This window comes from Arvicola amphibius, chromosome 2, assembly GCF_903992535.2.
Source record: "Arvicola amphibius chromosome 2, mArvAmp1.2, whole genome shotgun sequence".
NCBI classification, from domain to species: domain Eukaryota; kingdom Metazoa; phylum Chordata; class Mammalia; order Rodentia; family Cricetidae; genus Arvicola; species Arvicola amphibius.
In genome coordinates, this window is record NC_052048.2 from 169,362,652 (window position 1) to 169,384,536 (window position 21,885).

Here is a 21,885-nt window from a genome sequence, read left to right on the forward strand (position 1 = left end):
AATTTTTAAAAAGCACTGAGTAATAGGGTCTGATTTCCTGATAATAGGACAGGCAACACACATGTAGAGTTGCATTGCTGGCTTTTATGAAAATGTTATAGAAATATAAAAACATGAACCGTGACATAACAGACCAGGCTTCAGTTTCTGACTAATTTAACTAATAGCTTGATGGGCTTCCATAAACCACTAAGACTGCTTCCTATTTCGTGAAATGAGAATTTGTTTAGCAGGACCATGCACAGGATTCAATGACATTATGTGCCCTTGCATTCCGACCACTCCCTAAAATAATGGTAGCCACTCTTAATCACATAATAGACTCTGTTATGTTTAAAATAAGTAGGCTCACCTCCCGGCACATGGCCAGTGGAGCACTGTTGTTATTATGTTATTACGACTAGAGGATGATCCTATAAAACACTGTTCATCCTTTGGAGTCTATGAGTGCCATCCCCACAACAGAATATAATTTCAGATTCTCTATTAAAAGTATCAGTAAAATACCTGTCTGGAGACAATAGAGCTGGAACTTTTTTAAGCGTCTGTGTTGGGAGACTACAGCATGGTGAAGGATAGAGAAGTCAAGTTCTTTCTGTCATGCATTGAAACCAAAATGTTTGCTATTTAAAAACTAGGTCTGCCCACGGCTGAACAGCTTGGCATCCATGACCAGCCTTTGTCCCCTGGAAGTTTCTGAAGAGGAAGGGAAAGGTGTGGTGTTCCATCATTTCGAAGTGGAAACAGCAAGGGTGAAGGCCAGATATATTTAAGTCCTTGGTGTCTTGTGGGTGGATTTATCCCTCAGTAGAAACAGAGGTTCGCATAGCCAACCCTTTCTAAAGATTATAGCAATAGCAAATCCCCGAGTTTACTAGAGTCAATTATTTACAGAAATGGCCTAGCTCCCTGATATCTCCTTCATTAGGATCCCACCCTCACGTAAACAGATCAAGCACGAGCATGCCTGGCTGTCTGTTCTGTCTCTCACACTGTCGCTAAAATAATAACAAAGGTATCATCCTAGAGGAAACAAAACACGAAACGACACGGAAGGAGAAGAGCAAATGTATTTGCGATTCTGAAAATGTTAAAGGATAGAGGGGAAAATCTCAGAACAACTTGAACCCAGTTGAGTACTAGCAGCTTCGTCCACTTGCAGGGGTGGTGGGTTCTGACAAAGAACGTTTCTCCAAAGCTCATTTAAGGAAACATTGAATCCTTTACTGTCTCCTCCCCCGATACCGTGCAGCCGGGTGACTACCCCGTCTCTACCAGAAAGAAGATGAGGCCACAGAGATACTCAGATAGCTGTCCACCAGGAGACAAGCGGGGCCAACAGACGCAGGTCTGAAGGCCACGTCTGCACACCTTTCTACAGAGTTTGAAACTCAGTCAAAAGCATGGATGCAACATGTTGAGCTAAAGGCCAGTGGGAAAGGTCTCCAAAATTCTGACAAAAAGATGATTTCCAAGCTGTAACTCTTCACGCTCCAAAGTCAATGTTTGAGTGAGTATTTAAAGAGCCATTTCCAGTCAGACACATATAAACAAAAAAGATCTCTTATGTGTGCTCTGCAGGAAACCATGATGAAAATTGAGAGAATAAACAGAAAGAAGGTAGGTAAAAGCCAGGCAAAGGTATTTAAACTAAGAGACGGCACTTGTAATGCCGGAGAGATAAAAGACCATCTGATAAATGACTGCAGCTTCTACAGACCTCACCAGGAGCTGGCTTAGAACAGTCCGAGAGGCCTGAAACACTAAATGGTTCAATACATTCCAATAGGTGGAGAACAATGATCCCAGAAGGAATTGCGATTATGTAAGATTATAATAAGAAACTAAGTTATTAATTTTAACAAAACATTATTTCAGAACTAAAGCCTTATTTAATGCGGCCCAGTTGTCAGTAGCTTGTCCATAGATTCCATCTTGTTAAACGCTGACCTAACGAAAGCTGTACTACATCTGTCTTAGGAGGAAATATAGCAATGGCGGGCAGGAAAGGACCAGGCATTCGCCGTTTACTCAAGTCTGTGTACGGTACTTAAAACTAAGGCTGGAAGAATGAGGAAAGTTACATAAAACTGTGATTTAGAGGTAGAGAGGTAAATGACAGAGGAATCTGCGGAGACACAATTGATAGCAGTTGCCTTTGGGAGTGGAAAATGGCAGGGGTAAAGGACTTCTATATTTCATAAGGCTTTTAGCACTAAATTAACTCTTTAAATTATGGCCATGGAGCACGCCCATAGAAGGGAGGACAAAAATTTAAAGCAGATATCTCTCCGTGCAGCCTCGGGGCCAGGAGAAAAGACGTAGAAACCAGGGGACTTTAAGTGTGCTTTACACTGATGAATTAATTCTAACAGAAGTCTCTCCAAAGTACTGAAGATTGTCATTCCGTGAAATATATTTTAGGGCTATTAGAGTCAAACGCTTTGAGTGGCATGAGGAAATTTTCCAAAATGCTCGGGTAACTATTTTCTTTTAGTTATTGCCTTCAGTAGTTCATAATAGGAGCGGTTTAGTAAAGCACACAAAGGAGGTACTTAAATGTGATTTATGACCTTGACCTCAACAAGAAATCACGGTGTCTTCTGAAATATTGTTCCTTAAAACCATATGCACGTTCTGCCTAAATCAGTATGAGATTATCTTCTACAATAGCTTGCCTCAATAACAAAATTAAGAAGCTTAAGATGCTATAACTTTATAAAGGTAACTTTATTCTGAGACTTGAATTTATTTACTGAAGAAATATATCCACATATGGGTATAATTAAATCATATATATCAAAACTGAGACAAAAAACCTAGCATATTTATACACAGATATGTTTGCATAGATACACATTAACATGTGCATTCATATACAAACCATATAGTACCTCTACATATATTAATACAACTTACTACTCAAAAATTATAAGGCTATCAATTTTTTTTTTAATTAAATGATATTTTAAATGTACTCTTCGAGAATTCCCTACACAAAGACGGTGCATTTTGATCATTTCCACCTCCTGTCTTTCCCCTTCCAACTCCTCCATGGTCCCTTTCCATCCCCGCTGGAATGTTCAGTGAGTCAGATGTCACACTGAGATGACAGTATTTCACAGCCTCCTCTCCATTCTCAATCTTCCTTTCTTTCATATGTATGTAGGTAGTGTGTGTGCATGTGTTTGTGCATGTGCGCATGTATGTCTGCCTTTAAACTGGGGAGGAATGTCCCACAAGCCCTGTATATCTAGCGTTTTCCTTTCCAGTTGCAGAAAAATAAAAACCTACCAATACATCATTTTTAGAATGATAAAACAAAGAAGTCCCTTTTTCCTTTGTTACCTCTGGCGAGTTTTGGGCAGAAACTTAACTGCTCTACCGCAGTTAAGATCTTATCAGAAAGCGGCTCCATATTCTTTTCTTCATATAGTTTTAGTTTTGGTCAGATTAGCTTCTTTCTGACACTAGAATTAATTCATTTTTATTTTCATGTCGCATTTTTATAAGAAAGGACTAGATAGTGTCCAAAGCTCAGTAAACTGAAAACAGAAAATGATTTTATTTCTTTTTATACCTTTAGAACTTTACTACTAACAATACTTTAAAAAAAAAACTTTCTAAGGAGGCAACATATATTTTTAATGAATTTTTTTGAGACAGAGTTTCTCAGTATAACAGTCCTATCTGTCCTGGAACAAGCTCTCGTAGACCAGGCTGGCCTCCAAGTCAGACATTCAGCCTGCCTCTGTCTCTTGAGTGCTGGGATGAAAGGCGTGTGCCACCACCACCCAGCTTAATGAAATATTTTGAAGTAGTTTCATTATTAGGGAAGCTGAATTCTTAAATACTTTTGTTTTTAGCTTTTGTCAACCTAATGGAATTACGAAACTAATCTTTGCCAACAAAATCAAGGTTGTGGGCAAGCTAGACACAGCGGGACATTGAGAGATGGTGAAAATGAATACTTTTAATTATGGCAGTCGTCTTTTCGTGAAGGTATGCTCTGTGTAAAACTTCACGCTGTCCCGTTCAGTCCTACAGTAAGAACTATGTGGTGTCGATGATGAATGAAAGCCAAGCCCCTGTAAATAACATCAAAAAAAAAAAAAAATAAGGTAGTTGCTATGCACCCTGATTCCCTCACAACACCAACTGGAAGGCATATTCCTTCTAATCAGACAAAACTGCGCTGTTTACCTATAGTTTGTAAGAAAAATGAATGAATATTGTGAGAAAATAAATATGCCAAGTAACTCCAACTCTATGAGACTGCTTCCTGATTTTTTTTAAAAAAAGTGAAAGTGATGACACTATAAAAAGTTATTTAAGTATCCTCCCCTTTTGTATTTTATAACTAACCTAACCACAGAAGACTAAATTGCTTATCTAGGAAAATTGACACAATTCTCCTAAATAAAGCCAATTTCAAAGTACAACATGCCTCACTGGACATTTTAATATTTTAAAAACACAGACCCTTTGACTTTTTCTCCACGCTACATAACAACTCTTTGAGCAAACAGAAAGTCTGATTAAAGGCCTGCGTTCGCGGGATGATAAATGATAAACTCCAGCTTCTCCCTGCCAGATCCTGAACTCTGCAAGCTTTCAGTGCGAAGTATCTCAATGGCAGTTGTTTATTTTTCCTCCCACGGCGACTGCAGGTTTAGAAATATTATATTGCTTACAGTTAGTAAATAAGGGAATTCCAGTGCCAAATATTTGTACAAGATAATGGAACAGTTTGCCCTTCTGTTAGGAATTCACAGGGACTGAAATACTAACAGCCCAAGAATACTTGCTGCTTAAAACACACATACCCACACGGCCTCTGCTTAGCTAGTTCTCGAGATGGCATGCCGGCCAAGCCTGCAGTGGGACACTGCAGGCGCATCAAGAGTCTAATGCTATCCTTCAACTTTTTCAAAGAAAAGGCAACACTGAACGTCCTTCTTTGGAGCAATCAGAAACAGAATGAGGTTAGTCTGGTTGTGGAAAAACCTCGAAAAAGGGTGGCTGACAGAACAACCCTCTTGCAGCTACTCAACCTGGACAGAAATCCAAGCTCAGGTGAATATTGGCATGCCATGGTCTTACGTTCACGCTTGACGTCTGAAAATGTATAGAAGACTATTTTAAGCGTGTACCTTCACTTAGGCCCTTTGCAGTTTCATTTTTACTGGCTTTTGCTGAGCCAATGTCTTCATCAAAGCTGTTGGTGAGTCCCAAATCAGTGTGTGCACCACATGGTACTACAACAGCTCATCAGAGAAAGGAGACCTGCCAGACTCTGAGGGTCTGAGTGCTATAAGCTCCTCCTGAGGTAGGGGTTGGGCAATGACCTATATCATGAGAAGGAAGGCATTAAGGGTAAGACATACAAACAGCTGGACACACTAGAGAGGTCACCATAGATACAGCTTCTGTTCCCTTGTAAGCAAGGTCAGCTCAAGTCTGCAAGCACAGCCAGATCTCAAATAATTTTCAGGCTGCTCCTGGTCTCAGAAGCAGCAATGGCCGCAGATTATTGAGGCATTCCTCAGAAAAGGAGGCAGAGCTCATGTTCCAAGAACCTGTGCGTGAACATGCAGTGGAAAAATTGCTTTAGACATTACCTTAGCAACCTAGGCAAGCAACACAAGACTTGATGACCCAGAGCAGGATCTCATGCAGAGCCAACCAAATGTACCAGCCCTTCCCAAGTATGAGAGTGGCAGGCATCACCATGACAATAATTCTAATAAAAGATGTAACTGGAAATCTAAAGAGATAATATTCAACAGAGAAACACTAAAGTATGAAAACTTGTAGCCGGAAGTTTTCTGTGTCCTGCCTGATCCCACTGGGCCGATTTCTCCCCAGCACATTAGTTCCCAGAGCTGCTCATAAAATAATCATTCGGAAGCTTAATATTAACTGCAATTGCTTGGTCGATGGCTCAGACTATTACAGGCTAGCTCTTACATATAAATCAACCCATTTCTAATTTACGTGTACTGCCACGTGGCTTCATGGTGTTACCTGTTCTCTGATTTATATTGCAGCTACAGCAGCTCACTGACATCTCTCGATTCTACCCTTATTCCCCTGTATATTTGGATTTCCCACTTAGCTATATTCTGCCCTGCCATAGACCAAAGCAGTCTTATCCATAAATAAATAAAAGCAACATATTTGTAGTGTACAAGAGAACATTCCACATCAAAAAGGCCTCCCTCTTTCTGTATTAATTAAAAGGAAAGGTTTTAACTTTGACATAGTAAAATCACACACACCAAATCAAGTATCATTCAAGAATTACAGCTATAATAGTTAGTCTATTTTCATTTGGCAAAATTAAAGAAAGATACTCTATCATCTGGTCTACCTTTGTGAGTCTAAAATTTCATATCTAATTTATCTTTTATCATAAATAAGGAAAACCTTAATTATAACTATCTAGTCTTCAACTCCATCAAAGACCGCAGAAGGATATAATATTACCTGTGTAAACAGGAAGCACATTGTAAGCAACTTCCAAAATTCTAGAAATGACAGAGATATCAGGCTGCCTGGAGAGTCACCCTAAGTTCTTCTGTAATGTTAGGGCACCCATCTTCAGCCTACAAGCCTAGAGTAATTTGAAGATTTCTCAGTAAGGTAAGAGCAAAATGTTCAAGCACAACATGGTGGATTCTCACCATGGTACACAAGGGTAATCCAAGCCATGCAGTGTGCTACATGGAAGATTTAGCTTTTACTCATACAGACAGAAAAATTTTATGGGTACCATGTTACAAGCTGTCTGGTGGAGGCATGGATTTACTGCTTTCCAGAGTGGGGTAGTGAGCATGGCTCCTAAAGAATAAAACAGTCTTTAAAGAGACACTAAATGTAATATAAAAAAGTCATATAAAGATGGATAATACGCAGTCTGAATTATGTTTATCATTGTATTTTCTTTAAACTTTTTGGCTACTAATGAGCTAACTACTAAGAGTCATTTGATTGTGCAGGCTGCTAAGTTAAACCAACTTATATTCTTTAAAGCTATCTTGTCATCAAAATTTGGGTCTAAGGATGTATTGCTTTGGAAAAGAGGTTCTGATGAGACGGATGGTGATTCAAAATCCTGAATAGTTTCAAGGCAATTGGCTAAGATGATGTAGCCTCACAAACTACTACAGTCAAGATGTAACCACAATTCTAAATTTTCTCAGGGTCTCCATAAGATTAGCAATGCTCAACAATCATCAGGAAGTAGTCTAGAAAACAATGACTAAATTCTCAAAATATTGCTTATAGGTGTTTATTTTTATTTAAGAGAGGTTGGTTAAAATTGGTTAATGTCATAGCCAATCTCTTTCTAAATAAAATAGGGAGATATGATATAGAAATGATGGGGAAATGATAGATTATTATAATAATAAAAAGGGGTAGATTATTGAATATACTTTAATGCAAAAAACTGATAATCTCAAAATACATTGGTATAAACTTTGGTTTATTGATACAAGTTTAATTTTGCTATACTATATGTATATTTCTATGTTGGTGGAAGCTGTTTGTTTGTTCCTGGATGCCTAGACCATGAGACTTGTGGCCTACCAGCAAGGTTCCAACTGGCAGTTCATGCCTTTCTCCTCTGGCGGCTACATGGCATCTCACTGACTCTGCCTACTTTCTCCCAGCATTCAGTTTAGTTTTCTCACCTAGCTCCAGTCTGCCCTATCAGAAGCCAAAGCAGTTTCTTTATTCATTAACCAATAAAAGCAATACATATACATTTTAAATGCCATATTCTGAAGGTCTCTGAAAGATTTGAAGAATGCCTATCTAATTGAAATATATCTCTATATATCTAGAAAATCTAACTAACATGGCTACAAGCTTGACATAATATTTCAATTATATATTACATTCTTATATGAGCTGTAAAAATACAATACCTTAATCAAGGACAGAAACATACATATAACAAAATTGACCTTAAATTTGTATCAATAAATCAAGATCCATACCAACGCAAAGTATCCATCCCTATAGCATGTCCCCCTTTAAATGTAAACATTTATGAACAAAATTTGGGAATTGGGGCATAGTTCTCTCCAAACTGCTTTCTGCTTTTTGTTGGACTAAGTAATTTTGGGGGGGCGTTCATGGTGACCTTTCAGGGGACAAACAACATTAGTCTGGAAGGAATCCACAGGTTCTAATTCTCTGTGGAAACAAAAGCAGAACCTCTTTTCCAAAGCAACTTATCCTTAGACCCAAATTTTGAACTCAAGATACATTTAAAGTATATATGTTGGTTTAGCTTAGTAGCCCATACAATGAAATATCTCTCTGTACTTAGCACCTTTACAGTCAAAAACTTTAAAGAAAACACAATAATATATATAATCCAAGCTCACTGTGCATATTCCATCTTTGTGTGATTTATTTTTCTTACTTTATTACTTTCTGTACATGTTTACTCTATCTTTTTAAAGGCATTATTTTATTTTTTAAAAAACCATTTACTTCTTTTTATAACTCTCTATACTCACTTTCTTCTCTCTCCCATGCCTATGTACACTTTTAAAACACACTGTGACCCATTTAGAGGTCTTTTTCATTTGAATTTGTCTTTATTGTGTATCTGTAATCCTTTTTGATCGGGACCACTTCTTAAAATGCTAAGCAGTGTGGCTAGGCTTAAAGCTGCTTTGCCTTTTGGCTCTGCCTAGTCCAACGTGGCTGAGGTCCGTTCACTGCCTCTGAGACTGCCAGGTGGGAGCCATGCTCACCACCTCGACTCCGGTAACCAGTTGGCTCATGCAGCCACCAAGTAACTTGCAGCATGCTGCCCACACACCCCATTCAAGTGCTCAGCCTCCTGAAAGAGCCAAAATTCATGCTAGAAGCATAAACCAGGAAGCTGCCATTTCAAAACTGCACAGTGTTTTTTCCACTACTGCTGAATCAGGAAGCTCTCCCTTAAAGGAGCTGTAGCATGTTACCAGCAAAAAGAGCCCATCTTAAAAATCAAAATGTTGCTACCAAGAAATTACACTTGGCTCCCATTTTTGTGGGCCTAGAATCCCTCTTTTTTTAAAGCTTTTTTAGGTCTTATGTGGATCCATGCCCCAGACTGTGGGTGCTCTACTCTTATTTAAGGCATTATGTTTATGCAGTTCATTTTAAATGTAATAGATAGTTAAAATATACAAATTAATAGTCATCTTTAATAGCCAAGCTTACAGTCTTTTTAGTTAGGTTCTCTAGATATGCAGAGATATATTTCAAATGGATAGATAATTTTCAAGCACTTCAAAGACCTACAGAATATGGATTTAAAATGTTAAAGAACTTAGACTTTTCTCAACAGTGAGAGACACCTGCTCTTGGCAGCACCAATTACTTCAAGAAGATGATGGGCATGGAAGAAGCTTCTTATGGACGTTAGTTTTAATGTGTCAAGGTTAGCCATTTGAGTAAGAAACTGCTCTTGCCTGGACTGCTTGACAATGTGCTGTATAAGCTGGGCATGCAGGACCCACAAACAAAGGACTGCTGAACTTGACAAAACAAGGTGGGACAGTCCTTCAGGGTTCCTGCTTCATGAAAAGGTCTGCCACACATTCTGCAGAACACAGAAGAAAGCAACTGGCAAATTTTGCCAAACTAGGTGAGCCAGTCTTTTAAGTTTCCTGCTTTGCAGAAAAGTCTGTCAAATATTTTCAGCCTCTGTAGTTAACTAGTGACTAGCTTAACCATATGACCTTCAGGCAAGCTTTATTTGTTAGAGTACAGATAAGATATCACCACAAAAACTCAAATTTAAAACCTGCTCATAACCTCAAAACATCACAACTGTGAAAACAAGAACTCAATCACAGTGTTTTACACTTATTTTCAGTTAAATTATCCAATTTATCTTTGTACATACACACACACACACACACACACACACACACACACATACACACACACACCATGCATACATACTATTTTTTAAAAACTATGCTGGGGAATATAATTTAGTCATAGAGCACTGGCCTAACATTCATGAAACCCTGCATTCAGTCCTCAGCATTGCCAGAAAGAGCATTAAAGAAAAAGGTTTTATTTTCCTAAAACCATTTAGTCAATTACGCATTATATGTGGACAAGCTTGTTCTTTCATAGTTTTTAACCTATTAAATTAAATAATGTTATCTTCCTGAGTGAAGAATATATTTTCTTTAAAAAAAATTAAATAAAATCACTCTACTGCAATAAACCCACAAGTAAAAGTACCAGACAGATAAATTAAGGTTGTCACTCAAACACTTGCCCAATCCCAAACCCCGTTTACCTCAGTGATCTTTTATACAGTTAGAATGGCCATTCTGAAGTCATGAAGCTCCACTTAGAGTTTTACACTTTCATTGTCAACTACATTTTTATTTACATACCCAGCACACACAAAAAAAGAGAGCCCTATCATACAGTTGAACATAGAAAGGCAGAAAGCCAGCTGTAAGAATAGAACTCTCAGGCTGGTGAGATGGCTCAATGGGTAGAGGCACCTCAGCCCCAGGACCCATGTAAAGGTAGAAAGGGAGAACCAACTGTCCAAAGTTGTGACATCCACATGCACATCCTAGTAGGTGTGAGTGCATATACGTGTGCTGAGCACACACACACACACACACACATGCACGCACACACAAACACATCATGCATAAAAACAACAACAACAACAATAATAATAATAATAATAATAATAAAGGAAAACAACTTTTGGGGACTCTTACAATCTGACTGACAGTCATGGTTGACTACAAAGGGAAGGAAATCATGTATGAATGGCAAAATCATTAAATCTCAAGTTTCCAAAACAGCAACAGTTCAACCTTGATCAGTGGTTCTCAACCTGTGGGTCATGACCCCCTCAGGGCCATACAAATATCCTGTGTATTAGATATTTACACTATTATTCATAACAGTAGTAAAATTACAGCTGTGAAGCAGCAATGAAATAATTTTATAGGTGGGGGTCACTGCGACATGAGTAACTGTATCAAAGGGTCTCAGTATTAGGAAGGTTGAGAACTGGTCTAGATGACAGCAGGAAAAGTATAAATTAAACCTCATCAACTTCAAAACAATTTTAAATAAATACTCTATTGTTACAAACAAATATTTGAAGGGAAAATGCTGAAAAGTAATGAGCTTTGGAAACCTGCTTTCATAAACAAACGCATGATGACTGAGTCAAGCATTACGTTATCTCCAAGTCAATGCTTCTAATCACATTAAGTCAATCTCAATCTACCACAATCCTTAAGTAAATGAGCTGTCAGCAGAACTTTTTATTGGTGGGAATTCTCCCTCTGTAGCAGAGGCGAGATTCATATTTGAAGTCCACCTCCCTTGGCCTCCTGAGTGCCTGGGATTACAGGTTTGTACCATCACGCCCTGCTGTCTATGGAACTGTTTGCTCAACCCAAAAGCATAGCAAATAAGCACTTTGTATCCTCCAACAAGGTCTCTAGGTGCTCAGTTGTTTCCATAAAACATCTTAGGCCAGCATGCAGTTTCTTGGTGTCAATTTAGCAAGATGGCTATATTTTTGCTATCAAATCTGCACTGAAGACACTCAGACTGCTACAGTTTTATTTACAATGAATACCTTTACAGTTAAAGGCATCTTGAGAGCATTAAAAAATCTCTTCAATTTTCTCTTCCGTCATTAAAAAGTGTTTTATAAACAGAAGACCTCAGCCCAGAGTAGAATAGGCAGGTATTCATCTTCCTCCAGACTGCTGAGCAAAAGGCCCCAAAGAAACTAAGAGCACACACTGCTACCAGGGATGCTCCCTAGAGATGAGCCAGAGGGCATCGTTCTTCTGCTTAAAAACTTCAGACTGCCAATCATGCATGTGATATTCAGGACAGTCAGTCCCTAGCCTTAGCCTAGCGCCTAGCACCCACCCCAACTGTACCTCAACTATATCTGCTTCAAATTCAGTGGTGTGAAGCCTAAGTAGAACTTGAAATTGTAAAATATTTGAAGAGGGTCTTACCTGGGAGACACCCTGAAATTGTTCGTAATTTTATTTAATTAGAAACAATTCTTACATCAGCAAGCAGCAACTAATGAAAATTCCTATCTCCTTGAACACACTGTTTCTACAACGTCTTCGTGGGTGCGATCATTTTGAGCACATTTGTAGCTTCCAAACACTAAAGGTATGGAACAGAAGTAATGACAATTGAAAGAAAAAAAAAGAGTAGCTATTTATTTTGGAGTACTACTCCAAATTCTGTGTACTACTTACTAGATAGGTATAACTATATTATTTCCACATTTAGTAAAATTCAAATAATTATAAAAAAAATAACTTTTGTTATTTGAGTTGCTAAGATTTATCTTAAACTCCAGACTTATAACCAGGGCCTATTACCACTCTTTATCTCCCAGGGAATGAAGGCATATAAATTCCAATCTTTAAAAGATAAATGTCTAAATGGTTTTTCATTTGTAATATTACCTAGTAATCAATATCATTGGCCATTACATAGTTGATCTAAGCGGTTCCTCTGAAAGTTAGTTTATTCATTGATGTACAGGATTTCATTTTCTCATGTTTTACCTTCATTTTTTGCCCTCTTGTTTTAAGACTCTGTGCAAAAGAGTTTCTCTCAACTCATTTAAAGAGCTACATGGTTTTAAAAGAATAGCTACTATTTGATATTTGCCTAAGAAATTCACAAAAAAGAGGCCCCGTGGAAGCAAAGGAGAGAAAGGGGACATTTCATAGTTGCTACCTTCCTCACCACAGGCACACGGAGCAAAAGTGGTGAGCATCATTTAAAGGCAGGGTGCAGTGATGAGGTGCCACCACACTGACACCAAACTTTAAACTTTGCATACCCTAAGAGCAGTCAACCATTCAATGGATGTAGTCTTATCTCTAACTAAAAAGTATCACAAACGTACTAGGAGACAGTACGGAACAAGGTGCTTCCTAGAGCAGACCAGAGGTCGCTGTCTCTCAAAGTGCCTTGCACAGGCTGCCAACTTAGGGCATGTGATGGAGGAGGGAAAGGACAATGGGGAGGATGGAGGAAGTAAGAGGAGAACCTGTGTGGTCCTTTGACAGACTTAGTTAGAGAGAGTAACTGTGGTAAAAGTCTTAGTAAAGCGTAAAGATTAGACTTCTTATAAATAGAGTGGGTAGTAGTAATAACTAAAGCAAAGCTAAGCATTAAAAACGCATGGCCAGTGTGGCCGATCAGACACGTTATAGCGGTACTTTATGGGGAAACAAGCATGGGTGTGCACACAGATTGATTGCATTTGAATGCTAACCACAGCACTGCCAGCCGTGTAACTCCAGGCACGCTACTTTTCCTCCTCTGTAACTAGCCTACCCAAGGCTCATCATCAGGAAAGCTTTCTGAGAAGCCAAAGGGAAAGCCTGACGGGTGCAGAGCAGGTGAAAAGCGACACAGTGGATCTCAACTTAGGAGTAAAGTTGTTAGCTTCGCAACTCCAAACGTCAAGCCAGACAAGAAACAGTCTACTTAATAGATGTATTTTAACTTGATCACTTAGAGCATCTTCATAACTATAAAAGATAGCTACCTAAGGTAAAATTTTATATCAGAGGCTTGTAGAAAATTTATTACTACATAAATATATATTGGCTTTAGATTATGGTTTTAAACAACGCCATTCAAAAAGAGGAAACTCCCTCAAGGTTGGGTTTTTTGGGGATTTTTATTTATTATGTATACAATATTCTGTCTGTGTGTATGCCTGCAGGCCAGAAGAGGCACCAGACCCCATTACAGATGGTTGTGAGTCACCATGTGGTTGCTGGGAATTGAACTCAGGACCTTTGGAAGAGCAGGCAATTCTCTTAACCCCTGAGCCATCTCTACAGCCCTCCCTCAAGATTGTTGAAGATTTCTTTGATTTCCACAAAGGAAATTATTCAGAGCCGGTTCAGTCACTGCATATTTTAAGGAGGTATTTGAAATGCTTCCACACACTCAGTCATCGTATGCAAGTTGTCTGGAGTGATAAAGTTGAAGACATAATCTTCCACGAGAGAATGTACAGGTCCTCCACAGGTCGACCAGCTTCCTTCTGACCAGCCCCTGGCTACCTGTCATGTGCTGACAGTGGAGCAGAAACATTAGTCTGCCATGCTGGCAAATAATGACCTGATGGTTGCAATCAGCTGCTGTCGACTCTGTAAGAGCGTCTGTCTGTTAGTCTGTTTACATTCCCCCGGAGCTGGCACGGCTTCGCTAATGCCTGCCTTAATAGTGGAGCAGAACCGCAATAACAAATGAATTTCATTTAGTCTACTACGAAAGCCGTGGGGAGTGCCTATCTGCAGCTTAAAACCAATTTCCATTTAGTTTCAATTTCTCTGTGAAAGATGGAAGGAATTGGTGCTACTGAAATTACTTTGAAAGTCACTGCATGTCCAAGTTTCTTTTCCCAATTATTTCTGACCTATGAGAAAATGAAAATGGTCTCGTAATTAGAATTTAATTATTCTTAATCTGTTCAGAGGACTATACATTTCTAGGGCTGAAGAAATAGCTCCGTGGTAAAGAACACTTGCTACTCTTACATACAGTGGACCTGGGTATGGTTCTGAACACCCACATGGAGGCTCACAGCTCATTATAACTTTAGTTCCAGGGGATGCAATGCCCTCTTGCAACCTCTGCAGTTACTAGGCACACACATGGTACACTTATGCACACGTAGTCAAACACACATACACATAGAACATATCTTTAAAAAGAGAAACATAAAGATAGGCTCTTGTTTATGAAAGTTTCATAGCTATTATAATCAAATCTAGAGCTGTACTTTGGCCTGTATTGCATACACAAGGCTGTGTTTTCTCTCTCTCTACCACCAGAAAAAAAAAGAGGGAGAAAACATTTCTAATCAGAATAAGGTGGCCTGATTCATAAAAAATACAGACTAAACCTCACAAAAACAACAATAATACTTTGGTACATGCGTATTTTGAACATTACACATGATATACTCACATATTATCCATTATTTATCTTAAATTTAATTATGCAACTTGTGTCTTATTTGGGTACCTAAATCAAGCTGTTTTAAACTCTTACATCTATAAACCGATAATTCATTACATTATGTTAATGATCATTCCTCGGGATTTTTAATACGTAGTCTGTTTGCTTGCAGATAGTCTGGTTTAGTATCTTTCTTGGAGGTGGAACACGGCAAGGGCAGATGGGTTATAAGGATTTGTTTGGAAGGAGACCTGACCCTATGTTGTTTTAAACTGGACTGCTGGATGATGACAGTTTCACTTTACTTGAATGGCGTTCCAGTCCCACCAAAAGTCCTGTTTTCATAACTCTTCAAGAGACACATCAGCTCTCAGAAATACCAATTGTTTTGAAGAAATAAAGCTAAGCAAAAATAGCTTTTGCACACTAATGTGGCTTATAAGTCTTAAAACCAAAGTAAGTCCTAACACAGGGAAACAAATTAGAGAAACACACTGTGCATACGTAAATATTTGCATCTAAAATAAAAAGAATGAACCTCCAGTAAGTTTTCCCAATTAGGATAAAAGGCAAAGAAACATCAAAGAGGAAGCCATGATGGTTGCTTCACAAATATTTACCCAAGATTTAATATTGTCCCATTCTACACTGACTTGACGCCCCCTTAACCAAGCCTTTCCCTCTGTAATCTAAATCTTCCCAACAGCCAACTCATCCATCTCCTCTCACAGTTTCCCAGGGGCCATATACAGTCTAATGTGCTGGTCACCCACTCTCACAGCCTTCTAATTTCACGACTCCAATTGCATTTAGTAGACATTTATTCTTTAGGTGAGTGGCTGCACAGAGTATGGCAGGTTTGACCAATCTTACATAACAAGAGATTTATGAGAAAGGCAACTTACTGGAATTCCAAGTTGGAGAAAAGGCCCGGTGAGAATTGTCCTTGGAATCAGAATCACCAAAGCTGAGCCACAGCCCTGCGGTGACCTTGAGCTGGTTACCAAGCTCCCTGGGCTTCATTTAACATAGCTGTCAAAGAACTACTGTCATGTTTGAAGTCAACAGCCACATCTAAAATATTTTATGTGCTGCAACCATACATTACGAAGAACTTAGGAAAAAATCCATGTTTATACAGTAAAATAGCAAAATGTATGTTATTCAAGTTGGTTGCCGTAGTATGAGTGGCCAATTCTCTATTTAAAAACTATGCAGACTCAGGGAAGGGCTTAACATCTCTGTGATCTAGAGTCCCCTTTTAATTATCTGACTATAATAGTAGCTATCTCATTAGAGATGTGGGAAGGATAAAGTTGATTAATTGATGTAAGAAATTACATATAACAGTAATTGGGTAAAACTCTACAGTGTCTAGCATGAGAAGCATCCTAAAAATATTATCTATTACTTTGCTCATCATTGTTATTAGTATTTCAGGAGAAAACATTTCAGATAAGTCTTGATGGAATGGTAATAGCTAAACAAAAGTGTTAAGGAAAGAACTCTTAAAGAGACAGCAAGAATAAAAGCAGGAAAAGGGGAGAAGAAGAAAAACTGTCCAGAGATCAGAAATACACCTTACCTAGAGAATAATGAAGTAAGTAAGAGCACTAAAACCGGAAGAGGAAGGCTTAGCTACAGAAGGGCTTGATGCAAGTTCCAGATGCTTTTAAAAACTTTACTAACCAGTGGGGAGACTATCAAAGGCTTAGGGCATAACAGAAGTAATATAATCATGGACGTATTGGCTTAGCTGAACTACACTGGGTTAGGCAAGGCAATAGCAGAGGCAGAAAACTCTATGTCCTGGGAGCTTGTACAGAGCAAACCAAAGAAGAACAGAAATGGTGGCCAAGTTCCTGCAGTTGTAGAACCACAACCCATGGGGACAGACTATGGCGGGGGGCCTTGGGGAGGAAGCTGGGGGACGAACAGCTTGAGGAACAGCAGATATATGTGTGATAGACCACTGAGGGTTGAGAGCACAGTTTATTTTTAGCAATGGAGAACCCGTGCTTGGGTTTAGACAGAGCAGGGTCTAGAAGGTTGCAGTGAATAGTAACGTTGTAAGGAGACTGGAGACTGGATTCCCAAAGACAGTTGACTGAAGGAAGAACCAAGATGAAGTGGCACCTATAGACTAGGAGGGCAGCAACAGCCCTGAAGAAACCTCATGGAAAAAAGAACACAAGCAAAGAAAGAAGGGAGAAGAGACAGAAAAAGGAAATAAGGTTGATGTGCTCAACCACGACAAGCCTAGACCGGTGCTGACCCTCAAGGCTGCATTTAGATCTGTTCCTCTCTAGCCTCAGACCATGTTAGAGGTCTTCTCGGACAATAGTGGAATTATCCATCTATCACATGCATTGTTCTGACGGCAAAAAAAATCAGATAGCATATACATGTTGATACATGTTTAACGAATGAATAAATGAGCTAATGATAATAGGACCTCAGTCCTCCATGCCTTTGCATAGTATAAGGCCTTTTCCTACATCACAAACTAGACACTCATTCACAAATCTGGGTCACATGTCAAGTAGCAGACTGAATTACTCTACCGGCTTTTTTGCTAGCATTGAAACAACCTAGTGGGATACATAATTGGTTTTTAAAATGTGTTCTCAAAAGTTTTTGTGGTTCCATAACATACCTGATCCAACTCATCTCATACTGCTTTCCAAGAACCATCCAGAGTAAAAGTTGGAAGGAAGCAGAAAACACCAATCAAACTGAAACTAGATATAAAAGAAACTGGTCTTGAGAGAACAGTGCAGCATTGCGGTTCTTAAGAAGGCTGCTGAGATGTTCTTACCTTTGAAATACATTGCACAGTGTTCGGATTTATATAAGAGACTTATATAAAGTCATTCCATGAATTCACAAACTTACTCAGGTATTTTAAAGATATTATAAGAGCATCATAAGCTTGGAAACCCTTCTACTACAATTCTCCTTTCCGCTCTATGTCCACATGTGAAGTAGGGTGCTAAGTACATTTTCCATCCTGTAAGTATGGTTTATTTTCTACAGCTTATAATTTCTATTCTTCAACCTGGGAATTACTCTCTAAGGAACCTACAGATAATTTATCCAAGGTTGTTCCTGTGACATTTAAAGCTGAATTCAGCTTCACACTAAGATTCTGCTTGAATTGGCCTGGATGGGATCCTGGCAAGCACACATCTGAGCAAGCTGGCTGTGGTAAGCCAGTGTGTACTCACTCCTCCCCAGACCCACATTCGGTGATGTCATCTTGGTAACTTGAAGTCAGCCATGCTAGGAGTATTTGCCCTATGGAAATACTCTAAATGCTAAAAAGTACAACTTTCATGCTGCCCAAAGATCCAGCTCACCAGCAAACTGCTCATTTGGGAACCTACTACAAAGAAAGGAACATACTCAATGAATTAATGTTTCTGGAGCCCCTCACGGCCACAATTTCCATGTTAGCAGGCTCATTGCCTGTTGGCACAGGAATGCCGCTTTCAGTATTCTTCTAGAAATGTACATGCAAACTATTTTAATAGACTCTCATTTTTAATTTCTAAAGTTTAGCAGTCTTTATTTATAAAATTAATTATAGAAGCTGAAGGAGTAAACGCAATTTAAAAGGCAATTTAGTACAACTCTTTCAGAGTTAAAAAATAAAAAAGCAAAATATTATTAAAGAACTCGAGACTCTCTCGTATCCACAAGACTATATAAAGCAGTGTGGTGATTACAATATACCATACATCTCATCTCCCTACCTAAATTTCTAAATAGGGTAGCCAGGTGGGTTTTTTAAAAGATAAAAATTTTCATTATGACACCTCAAATCTGGCCCTTAAAGGAGAAAGGTCTATACCACTGAAAAGAAAAAAAATGAAAGAAAATGTCAAAACAAGGCCAGAGTGAAATAATTAAATAGCATATGTCATCTTCCTGCCTCATAATGCAAATATAGCAAATATTTGAACCAAAGTTATCTCTTATGGAAAGAACGTTCCCTTCCGACAGCATGTTGAATAATGACTACCTCTTAGAGTTGCTAATACAGTTATGGACTCATAGCAGCGCATTATCAGGTGATGTTACACGTTTAATAAAGAGAAGGTGTAAACACTGTACCCATGCAAGAAGCAACAGATTTCTTTTCACTGTTCCACAATATCCCAGCATTCCCACGATGATAAGGAAACAGCAAACAGCAATCATGACCGGGTGGACCACAGGGAAGTAAGTCAAGATGACCGCCTCTTCTACCCTAAAAGAGGAAGATCGTATCACAAGATGAACAGAGCATTACCAACGAGATCAAAACGCTCCCCAGATCCAGACACTGAAGAAATGCCACTGTGAGCTCTGGTTCCGCAAGCCATCAGCCTTCCAAAGCTGGTGACTTTTATCGCTTTGTGTCTATCTGCTTGCTTACTCTATCTTTGTTTTAGTCTTATGGTGCTTCTATGTAGCTGTCAGCATTTCTACCCCAACACATTTTAAGTGTGGGCTCCCAAGCACCAGCCTAAGAAAATCACACAAGGTCCAGCCAGCTGATTGCCCTCTTGCCTAAACTTGAAGTTGAAGTCGGTACAGCACTTTTGTTCTCTCTGGTAACTGCTCACTTTCTAATGTGAGGGAAGAATAGCAAAATTGGGGGATAATCACAGGAGAAGGAAAGGAGGAGCTTTTTTGACAAGATATATATATATATATATATATATATATATATATATATATATAGTCACTAACCAGAGCCTGTGATCGTGATGATAATGAAACTTAGCCATTGCTCAGTGCTTATAGTACTGTTGTACTAAAGTCCTTTCAAAAATATTTCTTCTCACTTGATTCTTACCATGACTCGGGGTGATATATATTACAGTCTCCACTCAGAGACAAGGACAAGCCAGGCAACTGGTGTGTTACTGATCATAGAATTGTCCATGTTACCTGATATCCTACAGGACTAGCGGCATTCCTTAATGAGAATGTTTAAAAAAGAGAGGGGGTGAAGAGGAAGGGAAAGAGGGAGAAAGAGAGGGAGGGAGGAAGGGGGAGGAAGGAAGGGAGGGAGGAAGGGGGAGGGAGGGAGAAAGGGAGGGAGGGAGGGAGGGAGGAAGGAAGGGAGGGGGGGAGGGAGGGAGGAGGGAAGGGAGGGAGGGAGGGAGGGAGGGAGGGAGGGAGGGAGGGAGGAAGGAAGGGAGGGAGGAAGGAAGGAGTAAATTCTAGCAATGAAGGTGCAGAGGCAGGAAAAAGTGTTTTACCAGATAGTCGAGGAAAACCCTTCAACGAACAGATTAGAGCAAAGACTTTTCAAAACTGTGACCTGGGGAGATCAAGCAAAAAGATTCAATGATAACAGGCCTACCTTGTTTCTGCAGTTAAAGTCAATACATTATTCAGGTAGTCCCTCATCCAAGCAGAGACAGCCAAGACACTGATGGACATTAACTAAAGAGAAGACATAACAAACAAGCTGGTTACCAGAGATTTCTCTAACAGTCAGTTGAAGATTAACAACCTTAAGTGAAGGATTTATTGTATTATTTTTATGTTTTTCCTAATTACTTATGGGCTTTCTATTGAATTTTACTGGTACCATAAACATCTGGCTAGTCTATATAGTAATCACATAAACAAGAAACAGAATATCTGCAAACAGGATACAGACAAGCACACTTAAGTGAGTGGCCTCAAGTTCAGTGACGAAATTGCCTAAGGAGAACTCAACTTTTAAGTCTAAGATGGCTCTAAAACTGTCATCCTTAAATGCAATGAAGCAATTAAATATGGTTCCTGAACAATTAAACATTGTCAAAAAGGTCACAGGAGCTACAAAAAAAAAAAAAAACACTTCTGTAGACTAAAATCCAAACAAAGTGAACATTAGAATAATAGTAATAAATGTAATGGTTTGAAACATCATTATGTTCTAAAATCAATGATTATCTTTATGGCATGATGGACACTCAAATCACTGTTCAGAAAATGAGAACCTCTTACTTATTTTTATTCTATTTTTCTTATACAAAGTAAAGGCAGAGCCCAAGACTTAGTGAGATTTTTTAAGAACAGAATTTCTAGTCATGCATGCAGCCGTTATACTGCAGTAACGCCTTTTAACAACTTCTCCTGAAACATTGAAACTATACAGGAAATTCTTCAACGCCAGACGAAATTAGCAGATGAGAAATTCTCAGTCTGTCTGTACAGCAGACAGTCACCTAGGACTCACGCAACTCCTGAGCCTAGAGAATACCAGCCCTTGGAGCAGAAATAAAGCACCATTGGTGTGAAAGTTTTCCAGCTGCTCCCGTTCACTGGCAGGGTTGAAGACCACTGCAGCCATGAAAGGCGGAGAGAGCTGTGAAGAACAGAAAGATCACACTGCAGATAACAGAGCCACCCAACCCATCTAGTTCAATAAGAGAGACAGTCAGACACTGCAGGTCCCATGATCTGAGCAATCGGCGGGATCCAGTGATATATAGATAAGGAATTTTTACCGAAAAAGTCAAGCTTGAACCCAACTAAGCATCCAATTGTATCAGTTTATGGGAACAACACAAGGTCTAGATCTCGTCACCACCTCTGGGATACAGTAAATAAAATCAAGAACGTGAGCCGGGCGGTGGTGGCGCACGCCTTTAATCCCAGCACTCGGGAGGCAGAGGCAGGCGGATCTCTGTGAGTTCAAGACCAGCCTGGTCTACAAGAGCTAGCTCCAGGACAGGCTCTAAAAAAAACTGCAGAGAAACCCTGTCTCAAAAAAACCAAAAAAAAAAAAAAAAATCAAGAACGTGAGATTATTTCACAAAACAAACACAATTGTTTCTTTGCTTTAAAAAAAAGGTAGACACTGAAACA

General features: G+C 39.1%; 1 protein-coding gene across 4 annotated transcripts in view; it reads right to left on the reverse strand.

Annotated features, from left to right (window-relative positions):
* The window catches only part of Tspan12 (tetraspanin 12), a 104,021-nt gene that overhangs the window by 38,899 nt on the left and 43,237 nt on the right, over positions 1-21,885 (reverse strand). For all 4 annotated transcript variants that reach the window (XM_038320383.2, XM_038320385.2, XM_038320382.2 and 1 more), the window contains exons 4-5: positions 20,387-20,469; positions 19,147-19,282 (exon numbers count right to left, since the gene is read on the reverse strand). In XM_038320383.2, coding sequence (XP_038176311.1) covers positions 19,147-19,282; positions 20,387-20,469 — 219 coding nt within the window. The remainder of the gene's footprint in view (positions 1-19,146; positions 19,283-20,386; positions 20,470-21,885) is intronic.